The sequence below is a fragment of the Protomyctophum bolini genome (assembly GCF_963924005.1).
Source record: "Protomyctophum bolini genome assembly, chromosome: 18".
NCBI classification, from domain to species: domain Eukaryota; kingdom Metazoa; phylum Chordata; class Actinopteri; order Myctophiformes; family Myctophidae; genus Protomyctophum; species Protomyctophum bolini.
The window spans coordinates 16,729,762-16,751,207 of record NC_137879.1 but is presented as its reverse complement, the minus strand read 5'-3'; the positions used below and the strand labels follow the sequence as shown (position 1 = coordinate 16,751,207).

At 40.3% G+C, this 21,446-nt stretch overlaps 1 protein-coding gene across 1 annotated transcript; it reads right to left on the bottom strand.

Annotated features, from left to right (window-relative positions):
• Positions 1-7,346: 7,346 nt before the first annotated feature.
• Positions 7,347-19,729, bottom strand: LOC308333554 (uncharacterized protein; the record flags this gene model as incomplete). The annotated part of the gene is made up of 6 exons (XM_080790013.1): positions 7,347-7,592; positions 8,079-8,292; positions 9,462-9,549; positions 9,849-9,886; positions 16,457-16,807; positions 19,710-19,729. 6 exons carry the CDS (start codon positions 19,727-19,729, stop codon positions 7,347-7,349), a joined length of 957 nt encoding a protein of 318 aa, XP_080646139.1.
• Between the last annotated feature and the right edge of the window lie 1,717 nt (positions 19,730-21,446).

The following is a 21,446-nucleotide window of genomic DNA, read 5'->3' as shown; positions in this document are numbered from 1 at the left end:
CGATAAATACAATCTCTAGATACCTTTGATCCAGCAGAGAGTGCATCCAAATTAAAGCTGTGAAACTCTTGCATAACCTTAACGTCACAGGCACACTTTGGTAGAGGTTTGGGTTGTGTACTAAACTTAAGAAGGGCAAGATATAAAAAATAGTTTCTCCATGTTTAGCCCATCACAAAACATTGTGCAGTATTTTAATTAAACAGGTTGCACTTTTAACATAATTAATACAGTAGCTGAAATGACGCAAGCAGTAAAAACTTTAAGTGAACTATTCCATACATTGGAGTGGGCATTGGCAGTTTATTTATTCTCTGTATTTCAATTTATTTTCTCTGTATTTTAATAAATTGCATACATAAGATTAAAGGTAGGTGATGATATGTTTTGGTTAAAATAAAAGTTTAAAGGTTAGAGCTTCTGAATTCTGATAGTAATCATTGCTATAGACTGTGTTTGTTCAGAAACAGGGGTGTCCCCGCATCTCTCCAGCTCTTTAATAAACCACTCTTCTAAAATGAACACAGAAATGTGCTGTCCATATTCAACTACAAAGCGGCACTGCATGGAGGAGGCTGGAGGGCCAACTCAGAGTTCTACACGTCATGGATTCAAGGTTCAAGGTCTGGCTCCTCTGACACTGTATAGCAGCATTAAACAATAAAATGGTGAAAACATGCAGTAATCCTGGTCTCTAAACCGCCTCCCCCTGGCCAGCCGGGGCACCTGATGGAGGGGAAAGGAACTGGTCGGAATAACGTGTTCCTTCCACACGCTACATCCGGCGGGGAAACTCCCCCCCTGTCAGGTGAAGAAGCAGCTTGGACTCCTCATGCATAGAAGGAAGCATGAGGTCAGTCCGCTGCCCCCCCAGGTACCAGACAACTCGCCCCTTTACCAACTCGCCCCGGGCGTACAGCCGGCAGAACTGCGCGGCCTGGTATTCCTAAAGTAACCTAAGTAAATTATGCTTAATCGGTTAAACCTAACCTTAACCTCAGTAAAACTATGCCTAAACCTAACCCTATTCCTAAACTTAACCCCAGTGAAACTATGCCAAACCCTAAACGTATTTCTAACCTTATTCTCAGTAAAACAAAATAAAGAATACACTAACCGCCGCACTGAGCGGTCGGTGTGAGCTCGGCGGAAAAAAGCTGAGGCGAGATGGAATTGGGGCGACCGTATCTGCTGATATAATTGGAAATATAATTTCCAACATACTAGACAATGCACCATTGTCTAGTATGTGTCTTTCTTGACAAAGCAAAGCAAAGCAAAGTTACCATATTTACCCAGGGTAACTGGACTAAGCTCAAGAACTTGTTTACAGCCAGGCCCTGCTCATAGAACATTTCATGGTAGGGGTTCAATGCCTTGCTCAAGGGCACTTCAACGGTGGTAATTTTAACGTGCCGGTCCGGGGATACGAACTAGCAACCTTCCGATATCAAGACCGCTCCGCAAACCGTTCGGCCACCGCTGCCCCACCGCTGACCTACTAGCAGTGTGCACAAAAGCTTTGACATTGCATATCCATCTATTTGTGAAATCTCCAGACTCACACAAACACACAGACAGACGGATGAAAAAGTCATCTTTGCCCCGGTGCATTCACTGGGCGCACGAATGCAAAAAGTGTCGTTCTTGATTGTTACGCGCACGCGAAGCGTACGTGCATGGTGCAGTGCATGGGACCTTTACCTTTTGATTTGGTGTAGCGCCAGGGCCCTCGGAAGGGTTGATTCGGCACTGTGGAGATAAAGAATACAAATATAATAATAATAATAATAATAATAATAATAATAATAATACCATAGCTAGAAAGAGAATTAGCTGTGTGCCCCCGTATTTGAGTGGGGTCAAAAAAATGCAGGATCCAGGCCATGAAGTGTTACGGTGATCTCCAACCGTGATCTTACTTGATTCTGTGCATGAATTTAGTATGCTATTTGTTGTTGGAATGGGCAGCGGCTGTTGTTACAAAAGCATTTGCCCTTATACTGGCTTTCTGTATTATTATTTTTTATTACATCCAGTATTATTATTATCTTAATGTTATTTTTTGTAAGCATATTCTGCAGAGCATGCTACACCAACATCTTGCTACATTAACCGATATGGGACTGAATCCCATATACATTAGTTTTATTATTGAATGGTGCAGCCACTCCATAGCATAGCTATGTGTGTCCGTCCCTCCCTATGTATGCGTGTCCCTGTGGTGTCCCTGTGTCTGAGCATGGACAGCTGAAACACATGGCACTGTTGCGCAGCGACACACACACACGCACGCACGCACACACGCACACACGCACGCACGCACAGTACAGTACAGTACATTTAGTTTTTCTTTTCATATTTCTGAGGGGGCAGTATTGCAGTTGCTGTACCACACTGTCACCTGTTGTGACGAAAAGAGAGCTGAGCCAGAAGGCAAAGCTGTCTGTATACAAAGCAACTACTACTCTTATGGTCATGAAGTGTGGGTCATGAATGAATAAGGTCACGAATACAAGTGGCCAAAATGATATGAGTTTCTCCGCCGGGTGGCTGGCATCTCCCTTAGAGATAGGGTGAGAAGTTCAGTCACGCGAGAGAGACTCGGAGTAGAGTCGCTGCTTATTCGCCTGGAAAGGAGCCAGCATAGGTGGTTCAGGCATCTGGTTAGGATGCTTGTCGAGAGTCTCCCTGGTCCTCGATGCACAGATTTACTTCAATAATGTGGGTTGCAACACTCCGCTGACCAAAAATGATACGTACATTTGTGCATCACTTTTTGCCTTCACCCCGGGACACAGGAGTAAATAAATATGATGTGTTGACAGGCACTATGGCTATTTTGTCAAAATCTGGTGGAGGGCTCTCACCGCAAGTGTATTTTCAATGTTAAGAACTCTTATTAGATTGAAAAAATCTGCTATGTAACATGTCCCGTGATTGTCATTTAATCCACCCAAAACATAGCCTACTTTTTGTAAGCTATAGGACCATAACGTTTAGAGAAAGGAGCCGCAAATTAAGCTTGTTTTTAGTCCAAAAAGAAGAATCCGAGATATTAGCGTTCTAAAATGCTGCGTCCCCTATAGGGTCTGGGCACACCTAAGATTCCATGGAAGTTCAAGAGTGCCCAGTCTTAACAGACGACGTCACATTCAGCCTGGGCACACAAAGGAAGCTGTCTTTTGCGTCATTTCCGGGTTTTTAGACAGCTGGTGGATGGAAATGAAGATCCACCCACGTGGCAGAATGCCGCTAGGGCAAGCTTTTCCGGGAATCTGGCAGACGCAGCAACCTGCCATGTGGGTGGGGCTTCTTTTCCATCCACCAGCTGTTTAAAAACCCGGAAATGACGCAAAAGACAGCTTCTTCTGTCCGCGCATGGAATCTTAGGTGTGCACAGACCCACTGATAAGCAACAACATGCGCGCAAATACCGGCAGCAGAAGAACCCTGCCTCTCATAAGATGCAATGGAAAAGTTCTGACTGCACTCACGTGTAAAAAATGCCCCATCAAATTTTCAGATGCTGTTTTTCTCCCAGTGTGGAGGAAGAATGAATAGGCTTTTTATGTATTCTCTCACTCTCGAAATATATAATCCATTGGTTTCTGTTGTGTGTTGAACAATAATAGCAATTCAAAGCAGTTGTCCTCAAAACCACACCTCCAGTCGCTGTCATAAGAACGGGAGGTGCACTCATGAAGAACCTGTTTGTCCATGGCTGCATGCACACCTGCCCATCAAGTATAATTTATACTTCGTCCCACAATGGTGTCCTGCACGCAGACCTCTACGCTCACAAGTCGCAGCATGCAATGTGAGCTTGCATATCAGCTGTTCTCTGTGCGCAATACTGTTGCGCTTTGAAGTATAAATGTCTCCTAGGGTGCATCTCACTAGCCAACACACAAGAGGAGGTTGAATTAAATGAAACCAGTGCCCCCTAAAACAACAGGTTTGGAGATCTGTTGGGAATTGATTACATGAAACAGTCACCCGTGCGCCCAGTCCCAATGTTTGTAAACAAATAATTGGTCAATACAGCATAAGACGCAGCTTTTCCATTTCCGGTACTTCTCGTTTGTTTTCACCGCACAGAAATGGGAGTTATAACCGCATATAGGACACAGTTGATCACCGTTATCAATTGATATTAAAAAAAGGCGTCAATTGCGATCTCGGCGCCGAGCGCCATTAGTAAACAGGCGTCAAAAGGCGATGTTGGTGATAAACGTGGTAAGTACAGTATATCTATGTAGGCTATACATGATGTGAACATGCACAACATCATTGTTTATGCCCCAAAATGAGTGAATATACAGGTTTTGTAGCTATTTGTGGCAATTGTAAAAACATTAGACCTAAATTGTTGAATTTTCAAGCATGCATCATGTTTACTTTCTTTTACTCAAAGGAGCATTCAGTGATTTGGGTGATTTGGAAAAAAACCCAGTCCGCCCCGGTAACAAGATGTGCACATGCACGCACTACAGTGAAAGGGGGGGGGGGGGGGGGGGACGCAACAGGCCAACAGCACACACACCAAGGCCCCCGCTCGATCATGATTGGCGGAAGGCCCCTCTCTATCCTGATTGGATGACGGCTGCATGGGCCAATATAGCCAAAAACGAGGTTTTTTTGACCCCAGGGTCTAACTGGGGACAGGGAGGAACTCCTTATATGGTCAGCACACTAGTAGGTAGTCAAATTTGTGTCATATAAAAAATTATAGTGCCTTCCTTGCCATCCCTTTCCCTCTGCTCCAAGAATCTCCATAATATCCCAATCCCATTCCCGTCCTGCTTCACAAACTTTAATTGTCATTTGTGCTCTTTCCTCTGTATAACTATTACACTTCAATAAAATGTGAGCTACATTTTTAATGTCACCAACGTTCTCACACTTGTTGTTCTGTCCTATAATAAATAATGTGCTATTTAACCCTGTAACAGTATGTCCCACCCTAAGACTTAATGATTCTTTGATAGGCCTACCCCTGTGTGACTGTTTTTAGTATTTTGTAATATACACATCCTTACCAGTCTTCTCTGCCATATTTCCATCCTTTTCTCCTTGTTCCATTGCTTTCCCTTCACCCTTCCTAGTAGGCCTAATAGCCTACTTGTATTTCTATAGGCTATCCTGCTGTATTCCTAATAGTTACTGCATTCCCTATAACAATGCCTTATTTGCTGGGCTGGCACCTGGCAAAACTGTATACATCTATGCCACCTCTAGTCCTATGGAGCTTCTTCTCTCTGGTGTTTGTTTGACTCAAGAGCTTGTCTGTTTAGGAGAAGCACCTGTGGTGAACTCTGGGAAGTGTGGTGAACTCTGGGAAGTGTGGTGAACTCTGCATGGAACTCTGGGAAGTGTAGTTATTGTCTCCACCATGGGAGATAGTATGTTTTGCACTCTGTCAGTCTGTCTGTGGACAGCTAATCTCTCGCACCGTTGGCTTGTTCGCAGCCACACTCTGCACACTCCCTTGATGCCACATAGCTGAACCAGTCTACCCCAAATATTTCACATGGACCTGTTATAGCGCCACCAGGATGCCGACTTTTGCAAAACAATGTTTTTGACAGTACTCCTACAGATTGTGTCCTGAAAAGTCATCATGCAAATTGGTACAGTCTCTCTATAGTCATATGAAACGGCCCCGGTCTTTCCGAGTTTTTATACTTTATACTGATTGGCTTTCAAAGTTCCCAGGAATCCTCTGTTTTGAACAAAATGCCACAAATCATGAACACTTTGTGTGATTTCCATGACATTTTGCACGCACGTACATTCCCACTAGGCAGAGGAAGAAATATGCCACTTACTTTTTTTCAAATCATTCTCATGGTGTCACTATAACTGGCCGATTCGTGTTTTTACCTAACTGCACCGATCTGTGTAAAACTTTGTATGCACACTCCTGTCTAGAGGCCAAGGAAAAACCTTTGCCTTGCATTTTTAACATCTGCTCTGATTTTTAGTAAGAGACAGACAAAAAAAAGAAATAAAAGAAGAAGAATAAAAGGAAAACAGGGCATGATTTCATTCTGAATGATTCATTACATTACAATAAATTACACTGCTAGATTGTGTAAAAAGGGGACATATATACTGACAGGTTCAGTGTGACATTTGAGCAAGGTGATCTAGGAATGGCTGTCATATAACATAGAACTTGTTTGAATTGTCCATCATATCATAGCGAATTCTCTCCTTATGTAGTATACCGATATTACTCCTTCAGATAATTATATCCAAAAAACGAAACACATGATCTCTATAGGCATGTGATCAAGACCGGAATTCATCTTTATTACTAAGCATTATGGATATAGGCCTACTGTTACGTGTTTTATCTTTAAAATTCCCTGTAGAACCACCAGGAGATACATTATTGCAACCAAACAAAACACATATATTACTCCCCGAGAGGCACTTTTTCTAGTTTGAGGTGTAATGTTGACCTAGCCTAAAATGTAGACTCTCGTCGATGTATCTATCGAGAATTTAGGCTCGGCCCTAACTGTTCCGGCCCGACTAATCAGCATACATTTTAGGCCGGGCCCGGCCAGGTTTGGGCCGAATTTGAGAACTCTACGTAATTACTACTACCCGAGAACTCTACTAGAGAGAGAGAGAGAGAGAGAGAGAGAGAGAGAGAGAGAGAGAGAGAGACAGAGAGAGAGAGAGAGAGAGAGAGAGAGAGAGAGAGAGAGAGAGAGAGAGAGAGATTTATTTTCATTACAGCTTTGGGAAATAAAACCTGTCTCATTTAAAGAAAACATTATAAACTAATGTAGTGAATTTGTATTTACAAAAACATTTGACTTTTCAATTATTTGTAAATTCATAGACAAGCAGCAGCGAGTGTTTGGGATCCAGACCTGTATTTTTAACTTTAAGGACTTTAAGATACAATCAAATTTTACAATCATAAATGTGAATATTCAAAATGAAAAAAAAAGTAGAACAGATAGAATAAAACAAATACCTTAAATGATGTTATGCATCATATCAAACTCACAAGGATGAGGCACAGGGGGAAATGTAAATGATTTGTGAAAACAATATACTTTCTGAAAGCATTTGGCACTGCATGTATGGGTTAATAATGTGCATGGTTAATGTATAATATATCCATATTTAAATATATTTAAGGCATGTACAGTACATGCCAAGATTCAATCTAATGATACACACTGTCTGTACAACACAACCAACGACAAGAACCAGGTAGCGCACAGTTTTCGCGCAGATTCAAGGTGGCAGCTAATGGTTCTAAACGGTTTTAGATTTTATTCTAAATGTGTCATTCTCAGGTCCGAATTTGTGGAAACCCATTAATTAAGTCTCCTTCCATCATCATGTGTGTAGTAAGGGTTGGTCTGACCACGGCTCTGTGCGTATGGATTTGACTGAGCCTGGTTCTGATCATATGGGTTGGTTTGTGCACGATTTGGAGCATACGGGTTGGTTTGGCCACCATTCTGAGCATATGGGTTGGTTTGTGGACGACTTGGAGCATACGGGTTGGTTTGGCTGCCATTCCCATGATATGGGCTCCTCCTTTCGTCCTCATAGGTCCGCTATAATGCAAAAACAGCATTAACTTAATCACCTGTTAATTAAATGTGTAGCCAAGAAACTGTAGGCACTTAGGTTATACTGTATTGTTAAGGAACTTTTTTTGTTAAGGATTTTTGCTGCTTATTTATTGTCCTTCGCCACACTGCCTATTGCTCCAACTAAACAATTCTTCCAACGTTAGCACTGAACTGATGAATTGAATAAAACACTGACAGAGAACCCCCACCAAAACACCAGCCACGCTGGCACACGGCCCCAAACCAGGCACTCCTCCTCCCGTTTTTCGCACTTTTAAAGTTTTTTCTCGCTTTTATTATACTGTATTATGTGGAGTCTGAAAAAGTATACAAGATTTTTTTAAACAGCATTGTGGACAGGGCCTCAGACTGACACACACACACACACACACACACACACACACACACACACACACACTCACCCAAGAGCACAGGCCCTCTCTCACACAGAAACCAACACACACTCACCGTGGGGACAAGGTTTTGCCTGCTGTTGCTTGGGGTCATCTCCAGGTTGGTGCCTCGATCCCAGCCATTGTTTGCAGAGGCCCGTGGGATCCTGGGCACTGCACCTGCTGGTGCCTTGATGTCATTGACAAAGGGTTCTTTGGCAACCTTCTTCAACTCTGAGGTGCTCTCATAGCCAGGGTCGGCGCTCTTCTTGGATGTCTTCTTTGAGGGTCTATAAGAGTATTAAGAGATTTATATCACACCCAGTTCTCCAGACGAGCCTCACATTGAGCTGATAGAGCACTGATAGAAAGTGGAACTAAATTCCATAGTCTCTATGTTGCAACAAATGCGTGTGGAAAAAGTCTAAACTTTAAAATGTAGCTTTAATAAAATAATTTGAATATGAAAAATAATAATGTCTTTAATGTCACTTAAAGGGGAACGTCACCCATCATTAATGTGAATCCTATCGTATCGGACTATGTTCTTTGTCAAGAAGTCAAATTAGAAATTTGCCACCAGCCAGTAAAACTAATTATTTTAATGTTATGTTTTTTGTCATTGTATTATCAAGTATTTTGCCTTTTTTTTTCTTTTCTTGTACTGTTTTTGTATGACAGTTTGAAAGTGTGTATGTATACTACTGAAATGCCTTGACATGCCTTGACATTAAAAATAAATAAAAATAAACAAATTCTTTAAAAAAACAATACATTAATTAAAGATCTGCAAAGTTCCTGTTTAACCTTGATGTTGGAAGGATTTATGACAGCTTCAGAGTGAGTTTTATTTTGAATTAAAATAAATCCAAGATGCCAAATACGAGCAAGATACTCAGAGAAACAAAAAAAATGCACAGGCAGTAGGGCATTAACGAGTTGAGATTTTTCCCAGTCGACTTGTCAGACAGTAAAGTCGAAGTTGAGTTGATGCATCGTTTTATGACAGGGGACGGGAGGGGGGGATGGATCCCCGGGAAGACCCCCCGCAGCCCGAGAGGACTTTAACAGGGGGGGCACACTCAAGTACGGAGCATGTCGAACGGAGCCACTAAACACACAGCGCACACAGTGGCCTCTCCAATATGGCACAGAAAACCCATTAGAAAAGACATAGCTATAGGCTGCACACACTGTAGGCCTATCTATGGCAAGGCGCTGCCGCTGATTATCAAAACATATACATTTAATAGTAAACACTAAACAGTGCAGGCACACACGTGCACACTGGAACATAGACCAGAAACCAGAACGAGGCATAATTGGCACAGCACACTGAGCAGCGCAGCAGCACAGCGGCTCCTCCAGCCATATGAACACAATACAAAATACCTTGTGTACCTTCAGAACACATAGACGACTGAGTTACTGTTTGAATGAGACTGAGAGTGATACTCACTTGCGTGCCACTATAGGCAGAATGATGACCATTATGAGCAGCAGTCCCCCAAGGACAGAGCCAACAATCACCAGCAACAGTTTCCAATCTAAAACATTCAGTTAACAGGGCAGCACATAAACAGACATGACAAAGGTGACTGTTAATGTACATTTGGTGTACTTTACAAAGGTAAATGCATCTGTAATCCATGCTAGGATTAATTGCATGACATTAAGGCAACAAAGATAACTTGGACTTGAACAAAGAAAAGCTGTAACATGACCGCGCACGCACGCACACGCACACGCACACACACACACACACACACACACACACACACACACACACACACACACACACCATTTACCCAACAGAACTGTAACCTAGGAGAAAATAATCACTTACTTTCTTCGCAGTTAAAACCAGAATACCCAAAACCACAACTGAAATAAAGGAGAGAAAAAATGAAAAATACGAATATAAGTCATGCAATTACTAAATGATAATAACATCTCTCTATACAGTATTTACAGTATATTAAATCTGGCTCTACATATAGAGCACTGTATATGTAGTACTGTAACTATATATAGTCCATTCTAATTTTTATGCACTTACGGAATACACGTGCCTTTGTCTTTCCAATAACCAGGGGAACAAGCTGCCAAAGGAAGAAAAAGAGCATTTGTGTCTCATTTGCAAGGAAGCTTTCTATCACCTGTTACACAGTACCTAGTTAGTAGTTAGGAACATTCCTTGTTAGGCTTTTGTCCTGTTTTGTCGAAAGAGTTAAATGAGACAACCTACTGTAGAAAGGTAGGTATGTGACCAAAAAAAAGTAATACAAATCTCTTGCACAACACAGATGAACTCAACAGAAATGTACTTAGTTTTCTGGGTAACATGTATTTATTTAATTCCTTTTTTTTTGTACTAGAGGTTCGGGCCGCTATGCTCTCACACTCTCAGGTTTTCATAGAAAACACTTTTGGAGCTTGTGCATTGTGCAGACTCTGTTTTTTGGTATCTCTCTAGACAGAGTACTGTGTGGTACTATACTGATCAGGTAACGCGCAACCTCCTCTATCAAACTAGGTACAGCAGCTGGTAATACAGTAATATTTCAAGATTCAAGATGATTTACTGGTCATATGCTCATGATGTGCTGATGAATGTTCATGTGACACACTGTGCTAACAATGTCCAACATCTATAATAAAAACAAGGTATAATACAAGTAGGTCATAAATACAACTAGGCAATTAAGGTCATGATATTTGCATATAAATACCCCCCCCCCAGAGGCTGAAATTCACACAAATTAAAAATGTCTGGACCTTTTCCCTAATAAAAGTAGGTACAATAATTGTAATATATGTTTTTTTGTGATCATTAGAATGTCTAGAACATGTTTTATTCATTCTTTTGAAAGTTATCCCCCAAATGTAAAGTATTAATTTATATAATTATTATATAATTATTATACATTTTTCATCAAACTTTTTTTTTTAACATATTTTTTAGTCTTAGTCCTAGTAGTACAAAGTAGTAAGTAGTAAGGTTGAAATCTATGTTTTGCAAGTAGAAATTAATGTGGGTCTTAGAGGGTTAAAGCAACCATAGAACAGGCAGGTGAATATCAAGACTCACCGGCTAGACACAGAGTGTTACTGAGCTCAGTTATAATGTAACCGTCTCTACAAGGGCAGGAGAAAACGCCATCTTTTGATGTACAAGTCGTAGTTTGATCATCACAAGGTTTCTCGGAACACAGATCTTTGGCTGTAAACAAAGGAACCAGAAGAGGGCGATATCAGTAAATGTTTTCTCAACATAACAAAAGCAGAGGTCTAATTTCCACTTTTAATCAGTTTTTAAGATACTGGTACTGAGGCTTTTTAACAGCGGTTGGGAGATATGACTACTGAATAGACAGTAATTCATCATTTTCAAAGAGACTGAAACACTTCTATCTGGATGAACTTCATCTAATGATTTATAAATAATAAATACTTCTTGTAATTGGGTGAGTTTATAAATAATAAATACTTCTTGCAAAGCAGTGTATGCAACTTACGCATATATGATGCACCAGGTCCAAATAATTCAATGATTGGTTTAAGCAAAGTGTCAATCTTCTCTTCTGTGATATTTGAAGTGATTTTAAAGATGTTCTCCACAGTTGCCTCAACAGATTGTACAGTCCTTTTCGTGGTGACAGTGACACAGCTATGATAAAATAAAGGTGGTGATGATTATTGTCCATTATGCTCGAAGTGTGTAACACAGTAACACTTAATCTAAAGGCAACGATTACGGTATAACAAAACAATATGAATCCTTGTAATCAACTTACGTGAGTTCCAAAACACTGGAGTTAATGTACATCACGTCATCACGGAATGCTGGAGTAATCTATCATTTGGAATAAAACTAAGTTTAGAAAAGCAATAATCTCAGTTGATTTCAATTATCATACTATGTTCAAACCAATGTAAACTAGTGTGTACAATACACCACATATTCTAATGTCCTTTATATTTCTATATAAACTGCATAATAAAGGACTTCTCAGTTATCTGCATGAACAATGCCTATAATGACTTTATATGACTATATATATTATAAATACAAGTTTGAATGAATGAATGAATGAATACATTGGAAACATATTGACTATGTACACTGACATGCACACTCACATGCTCCAAAGGTAGGTGCATGGGTTTTATGCTTTTTCATGATCCTTTCTATAAACCTGCACCTTGACGAGTGATGATTGTGCATTTCAGATTGTTATGACTATTGAATGGCTGAATTGACCTCAATTAATATTTCAATATTATAATATTTTATACATTTGATGAATAAAACTGTATATATGGTAGATGCTAGATCTGCCGCCATCTTTACCGCTGTTCGTAGTCTTTGGACATTTTTGCAATGCCCTTATAATGAATCTTACTTAGATGGCATATTGTTTAGACAGATATAGGTTGACGTTAACCTGGTATTCTAGTTTATTTACAGCAATAAATGGTTTTCTTTGCACTCTACTTATGTGACCATTTACCCTGTCGTCGTCTCTGTTGACTGGGGTTCATACATTTACTTATTTGGCACTTATCTGTAGAGTCTACTAAATGTTGTGGTTTGATTGTACATTTTACCCCCTCTGTCAGGAGGAGATGATATATAAAACATACATATTGTGGCGTTAGTTAATTAATTAATTGATTAATGTTCTATCTTAGTTCATACATCAATTACGTCGAACAGCAGCAAAGGCGGTACTAGAACACATTTGACTTACCTTTGACAGAATATCTTCAGATTTCGCCTTGAAGACCTGTGATGTTTTGTCTTTATACATGCCTTCTTCACAAACCTCTATGAGGGTAATAACAGCAGGGAAAACCTTTGCTGAAAGATGAAAATATGGATTATTACATTTAAAAAAAGCAGACTACAAACTTTGATTTTCCTACCACTAACCACTTAAGAGAAACCTTTCTTGAACAGTATTTTTTTTAAATAAAACTACGTTCCTTTAGGAGAGATGCAGTACAAACATTTTTCCATGTTACTGCATATTTCTTTAAGGTGGTCATACTGTATGACCACTCTCTCTCACACACACAGTAAGTAGTAGCTCTTAGACAGTTCTCTCGCAAAGCTCAGTCCACCACAATCTTAGTTTGCTATAGCAACACAATCATAATCTAACTCCGGCCGGGACACAAAATAGTGAAAATAGCATTTGCAGATCTCACAATGTGTTGCTTTGCACCGCGTTGTGTGCTTGTAGATTGGCTATTTTAATTACTTCTTAAACATTTGTTTTCTAATTCATTCAATTAATTTTATTTGATTTCTTCATCAGAAAAAGAGAACAGAAGCAGAACCCGCACACTCATCTGTTTCAAAAGTTATACTTTATTGACCACGTTTGGAGCCACGGCTCTTCATCTGGTCAAACTTTTGACCCGATGAAGAGCCGTGGCTCGTCAATAAAGCATAACTTTTGACCAGATGAAGAGCCGTGGCTCGTCAATAAAGCATAACTTTTGACCAGATGAAGAGCCGTGGCTCGTCAATAAAGCAGAACTTTTGGAGCAGATGAGTGTGCGGCTTCTTTTCTCTTTTTCTGATGTCACTTTCGAACCCAGCACCTCTACTACGTGATTGCAAACAGCAAACGGAAAGAGACAGAGCAGGTCTGGCAACTTTACAGTATGTACAAACAATGACTAATGTATCTTCCAGGTGAGTGGCAGGACCACTGCTCTACATACAGTAAGCCAATGTCTATGGTCTAACAAAAATGAGTTATGTGCACCAATTTACATGTGCAGTGGGGCTGGGGAATTAATCGTAAGTATATCGAAACCAACATTTAGCAATGCAATGCAATAACCGACCTGCTCCTGTACTGTAAGTGAGTAATTGTGGTGCAGTTTTTGTTGTATTTATTTATTATATATTATATATATTATATATTATTTTATTATTTATACATATAATAAACTAATCAGCAAGAGAATATTCTAGTATAATCATCTAAATCAATCAATCTGATTAACCACTTAACCCTGTATTATACTACTATACTACTTACTTTTATACAGGTTGTTTCGAGGAAGCAATCTGATTGGTTCAAATACCGTAGCCATCTAGCCGTACTTAAACGAGCATGATTGAACGCTTAATCAAAACATAATAATCAGCTGTGCCGAGTCTCATTGTGAGAGACGGCTGGGTTGCTAGGCTAGAGATTTTCTTGGGACATTTTCGGTTCATGTAGTTAAAACATGATTTATCTTAGTTATAATAATGATAATAGTTTTTTTTAAGGGTAACTGTTGCCTAATCGCAATATTACACTCAAGTTTGTGCTATCGGGTCGTTCCTGTAGCAACGCAGGAGTGCCATTAATGACGGTAAAGCACACCCTCTCGTGTAATATTGCTTAACTGTCCAACAGCATACACTACTACAGCAATAGTGAAAATAGACGATCTACAGACTAACTTCCACCGCTGCCATTGTTGATCTTCTGTGGCAAATTAATTCTTATTTTCTTATTTATTTTAACTTTTAGTTTTTTTGTGATTTAATGCCCTAGATCTACACGGTCACAACGTGATGCGAGGTGTTGTGAGCTTGTATATCTAGATTTTCACCGTTTAAAAAAAAGAAAAAACAGGACATGTTTTGGACATATGGGGTTAGGGGTCTACAAGTTGTCTGCCCTGACAATAACTATAATATAGTTGCATCACCTTGTATCATATTGTGATAGAATAGACAAACACTCACCAAGCTGACAGCTCTTCTGTTCTTCGTTGTAGTAGTGGCCAGACGAACACAAGCATATGACAGTGCCATTTGCACGAGCTTCACAAGTGCTCCCACTGCCACATGGGTTTGGAGAACAAGGATCTTTGAATTCAGATACAAACAGAAGCATAGATGCATTAGCAGCAAACCCAGCACTGTGTTTTGAAATGAAATGTCCACTGCTGGCTTTGGACCAACATTCAAAATATATTAATACTAGGAAATAATAAACACCACACTTGGGAGGTGTTGATTTTGTTGCATTCAAAGCAATTTAATTTGCCTCTGGGGTGTAGAGACTGGATGTCGGGCCGTTCACTCTCCTTCAGCCCTCCTCTTCCGGTGGTGTATCTTTTGTTTACAGTACACTAACAACAAACTCGTGTGGTGTGGCGAGTGGTATGTGTGTGTGCGTGTGCGTGTGTGTGCGTGTGTATGTGTGTGTGTGTGTGTGTGTGTGTGTGTGTGTGTGAGACAAGACATGTGTCTAATCTGTTTTTTAAAACAAATTTTCAATTTTCAAAATGTTCAAATAGCAGCTCTATCCATCGTTAGGAAGTATATTGTTCTTAGGTACATCAGGTCTGTCCAATCCAGTGATTGTGAGGTCCATGTCAGATAAATAAATTTCAGGTTTCATAGAATTAGTACTATGTTGATACTGGGTCATACAGAGATGTGGTTCACAATACCTCAGCCATCTTAGGCCAGTACATTATATCCACATCGACAGGCTGCGTCACCAGGTTATAGCACCATTAAGGATCATAAAAGCTGCTTAATGTTTAAGTTTTCAGGGTCATTACCAGTAAACTGAGACCATATAAAAATAATACGCCATTGGGACCCAATGGCGTATTTTTGGGTGTGTTCACTTGATAACATATTATGAATATCATGGTAAAGGAAACGTTTAACTACTTAAGTCCTCTGACATAGTAAGCCGAGTTGGCTTTGTACTTGGACTGCTTCATTCAGTCAGAAAAGCAAACTGTACTCATCCAAATAATTACTTGATTAAGAATACGAATGTATTTAGTGGAAAAACACTAGTTGGACTAAAAATAGCAACTTTTCCAAATGTGATGACTCATCACATTTATTTTGTGATGATGGCTATGGCCAATTTTAGCCCAAGGAGTGTTTTTCGTGCAAAAAAATATACTTGCAATGGATTCAGAATCAAGAAAAACACCTAGTTTGACCCGTCACATGCTACTTAAAACAGAACATTTTGTACATATTCTGCATGCAACATGCATTTATTTTGCAGATTGGACACAAATTGGGGTAACTTTCCCTAACTAAAGGCTCATTATAAGATGGCACCATTTCTATCTACTCCTTCTGCATCTCAGAGGCAGGCAGTGGACAGTTCAAATGTTTGGTCTTTTTTCTTAAACAATTTTATGCAAGAACAATGACTTCTAATTAAGCATGTTGACTTTCCAGGAAGAGAAAGGATATCTCCATTAGCTTCAAATCCTCACAGATGATGCCATTTGTAGGCAGGTTTCTGAACTGTCCATAGACCACCAATGAGAGTGAGTATATAGAAATTGTGATATCTGAGCAATAGCACGACCAATTATATGAAGTGTTCCTTTAATCACTTTTTCTCATGCGGAATATAAGGCTCTGTACTAGGACCTGGCCGGGTGAAGTTACAGTACCTGGTTTTTCTGTGACTGGAGGTTCCGTGGTAGGTGTTGTGATAGCTGCAGGTGTTGTGATAGCTGCAGGTGTTGTGATAGCTGCAGGTGTTGTGATAGGTGCTGGTGTTGTGATAGGGTCTGGTGTTGTGATAGCTGCAGGTGTTGTGATAGCTGCAGGTGTTGTGATAGCTGCAGGTGTTGTGATAGCTGCAGGTGTTGTGATAGGTTCTGGTGTTGTGATAGGGTCTGGTGTTGTGATAGGTGCAGGTGTTGTGATAGCTGCAGGTGTTGTGATAGCTGCAGGTGTTGTGATAGGTGCTGGTGTTGTGATAGGTGCTGGTGAAGTTGTAGTACCTGGTTTTTCTGTGACTGGAGGTGCAGGTGTTGTGGTAGGGTCTGGTGTTGTGCTAGGGGCTGGTGTTGTGTTAGGGGCTGGTGTTGTGCTAGGGGCTGGTGTTGTGCTAGGGGCTGGTGTTGTGCTAGGGGCTGGTGTTGTGCTAGGGGCTGGTGTTGTGTTAAGGGCTGGTGTTGTGCTAGGGGCTGGTGTTGTGCTAGGGGCTGGTGCTGTGCTAGGGGCTGGTGCTGTGCTAGGGGCTGGTGCTGTGCTAGGGGCTGGTGCTGTGCTAGGGGCTGGTGCTGTGCTAGGGGCTGGTGCTGTGCTAGGGGCTGGTGCTGTGCTAGGGGTTGGTGTTGTGCTAGGGTCTGATGTTGTGCTAGGGGCTGGTGTTGTTACATTTCGCGCAGAAGGTCCTGTGGAACTTACAGTACCTGGAGATAGAAAAATACCACCCGTTGTTTACGTACAGCCTACATTCAGACCACATAGACATAAGAGCAAGTGATATTTTTGGTTTAAACAAACAAAACAAAAAGGTTAAAATATTATAGCACTATATTCTGAGTCTGGAGTATTTGTTTAGCAACAGCTAGTGGTCTCCTATGTCTTTCCAGCTCTTTAATAACCTGAAGACACATTTTCAGGTGGGGCACAAATGTAATCCTATATCAGGAGAGGGTATCCATTTACCAGGTTCAATTTGATAGTGTTCCTGTTTCAATTGTGTCTGCTCATTTCTTGTTGTCACTTCCAATTTCAATTGTTTATACCCTGCATTCTGTATGAATTCTCTTTCCTGATTGGATCAGATTGGTATAAAGACTGGCGAGAAGGGCAGACCCCTGTTTCTGAACTGGGATTCTGTGGTTTACTGGATCTAGCACTACGCCAGCAGGGGTTCCCAAACTGTGGTGCGTGCAACCCGTGCACCACAAGGGGTGCACGCCCTCTAGTGGGTGCGTGACATGAAAAGGGTAATGACAGTTTCATGGTGTTATTTAGCACAAACGGTAAAATCCGGTAAACCACTGTTGTAAGGAGATGTATAGATGTCTCTCAGTGCAGTGACATTCTGTGATTATTTGCCATAATCATATTAAAAAAATTATAATTTTCAAATTTCCAAATATAACAAGACTTAGCGCTGGGGGGTGCGTCAGCTTGGACAGGAGGTAACAGTGGGTGCACGGCCAACACAGTTTGGGGACCGCTGCCCTAGAGTACAGTCTAGAATAATTACTTAGTGACACCCATGGGCATAACTTCAGGATATCACCTGACCAAGTTCCCTCAAAATGTGGGTAAAAAATGGGTAAAATGCATTCTACTATGCTGCCACCAAAACATGGAATGACCGAAACCTAAGGTTTTTTGACCCCAGGGGTTAACTGGGGACAGGGAGGAACTACTTATATGGTCAGCACACTCTATAGTAGGGAGGATTATCATATGTAGGCTATAGTCTATATCCTACAGCCATTCATGCCTAAATGCTACAAAAAAGCATGACTTTGTTCACTGAAGCCTTCATCTGCGCCCTAAGGCTCACATGTAAAATGTATCAGTAGATAAAAAGGACTTTCTGAAACTCATTTAGGTTGAATACATGTAAAGCATTAACCCAAGCTAGTGGATTTCAGTGCAACCTAAAAGATTTCCTGTAATAGGCCTCTAATTGCAGGTGGGGAAAGCCCAGGGTCATAAGGTGAGGTCTCAGGTCAAACGGTCCTCATGAACACAATGGACAATATTGGTCGGTGGCCTGAGTGATCAGCTATAACCCAGGATGGAATAGCAGATAATAAAATTGTTCCCGTTTTATTTTAACAATGTGAATTGTAAATTGTGCATGCATGCGTGAATGCTTAAATATACTGTATGTGTTCATGGAAGATATTTCTCTCTGATTTGTTGTTTCGAAATCAATGCTCATGATATACAGTAATAAACAAACTAGTAGCTGCTTGTTGGACTTGGACGACAGATTGATCACCAAGAACACACAGCATCTATTTTATGTTGTTTCTTCTTTTCTCAAACATGAAAGTGTTTGAGGTGTTCTAATGACCATGATGGCCACAGAGAATACGTGAATTATTATTTTCAAATATAACTATATTTAAGCTATTAACATCCGCTAAGGCTAAGCTATCCTTAAAAGCATGGCCTTCAATAGACCTGTATCTCTCAAACTTTTGGGAGACCATTAATCCACATTGTTTTATTTTTCTGCTGCTCTCACCCACTCCACGCAGGAGTCTAAGATTTCTATTTAAAGAGCGTAGCCAATTGCCCCCAAATAAACACTGCTTTATTGTTCGTTAAGTGTCCATGGCATTAGCACTCAGAAAGATCTGGTTAATGTTGAAGCCGTGCTTATCTTCCATGTCTGCAATATACGAATAATAAAACATTAACTATGCCTTCTGAAAGCCTATATGTTTTTGATGTAGCCTCGTAAGAGAAGGAAAGAAAGACAGAAACATTTCATCTGTCTAAAAAAACATGATATTAATAAGATAGTAAAGTCTTCACAAAGACGTTTAGGCTGAGTTTCTAGGTTATTATTTGTTATAAGTCTTGATGCCTAATGAATGAATCACATGGAAAAACGTCTATGTATAATTAGTTGTGGTTGTGTATTACAATGATGACAAAAAGTAGATGACAAAAAGACATCAACTTGTTTTCATTGCAATCACAAGAAATATTTCAATCCATAATTTGGACCAATAAAGTGTGATTGATTTAGGCTTAAACATAAGACTATGTTACTTACTTGTTCCATTGATGACCACAACAAGCCAGCAGAAAATAAGAAGTTTATGCGCCATAGTCTTAGCCATAACAGAACGTGGCAAACGTTGCCCCTTGAAGTCTTGAATGATCAGAAATCAAGTATCATCTACCGACAGTTTTAGTCTTTAGCCCCACCTCAAGAAGGCGGCAACCATTGCACCCGTTTCATCCCTTTGGAGAGGATCTATTTTAGTAGCCTACCTACCTATGGAAGCCCATTGTTTTCTTTCTTTAGCCCACTGTTTCTCAGCTACTGGTCCACGGACCACTAGTGGCTTATTTCAAAAATGTTTTGAAATAAGGCATAGACTAGGCTACTAGTGTTGTGATGTTTATTTAAAAAACAAAACAAGGAAGAAGAAGAAAACAACTATATGGTATAGGCCTATTGTACCTTTGTTAAATGGATAAAAGAATATGTTTAGGTGATATTTCTACAAGCTCAGAACATGTGTTGTGATGTATATCTTGCTGTTGGGAGGTGATCCTTGGTTGTCCAGAGCTCAAAAAATCAGACCGGTCTGAACTGAGTGGTGCTGCACTGCACTGTACAAGCTCTCATCCCTGGCCTGTGTGTGTGTGTGTGTGTGTGTGTGTGTGTGTATTAGGCTGCGCAACAGACACTTGGTGGTCAAGAAACGCTATTTCCATGCTTGGACATGTAGACACGTACACATGGACACGTACACAGTACACAGGGACATACATTGCTGTCTATAGGAGTGGTTAGCACTCAGAAGGTTGAGAATCACTGATTTAGCCTATAGCTCAGAATTCTCAGTTTTTCCTCACAATTGGGGGCTTCCAGCATTTTTTTTTTCATGTAATGTAATGGGCATCTAGAACATCTTAATGACTTTATAATGGATACATATTAAAGTCTTTCTCGTGGGAACATTGTACCAACTATGTAATTTCGCTCAAAGTCTGTGTATGAGTCTAGTCTAGTATATGGAAGGACTGACTGACCTCACCTGCCATATAAAGTTTACCTCCCTAGTAACACATGAAAAAGGAACAAAAATAAAAGTACACAGAACACCAGGGTTGGGCTGGGAGAGGTGCACTTGTTCCAAAGTCTCGAGTCTCACAAACACCATTTTATCTTTCCACCGACTTTATGGTAGAGCTTTATCCGGATACATCTAGCAATAAACTTGGCATCAGATTGGTTGCTCTGATATTCAGTCAAAGTCAACAGAACTCGCGATTGTGAGGCAGAAAATCCTGATTAATATGAGAAATGTATAAATGTTCATTTCGTTAAACTAAAGCATTCTCTCTATAGGTTTGGTTTAATTGGTAATGACGAATCCCCTGCTTTAAATCTCTCCTTAAAGCCCTAACCACACCAAAGGGTCAAGACGGCTTTAGCATCGTCTCTGCGGTGTGATGTCTTGTTCCATGTTGACCCACATTGACGCTAGTGATTCAATGCATGTGTATGTTCGAGTTTCGAAAAGAGCTATATAAATAAAGTTTCATCATTATTATTATTATATAACATACTCTACCACACAGATTGAACAAAATAACATTTCATTCACTTTAAAAACTGCATATACTGTTACTGTGTGCCAGCCATGGACAGTTTAACACCTAAATGATCCCACCCCTAATTAACATTACTTTCAGCTGTGCAGTTTGTAAAAATGTCTGCTATGAAAAGGGTAAACAGCAACTCATGAGAAGTACACTATCAGTCATTGCTTGCCATTAAACATTATCTCTAGGTTACCTTTGGTCTCATTGCAGAAGGTGCATTAGCGTCATCATGAGCGTCATTAACGGGAAAATAAAATCTGAAATGGCAAGCACAAGATGATATCTGAACTTCAAGTGAAGAAATCCAATCAGTGGATGTGCTAATGC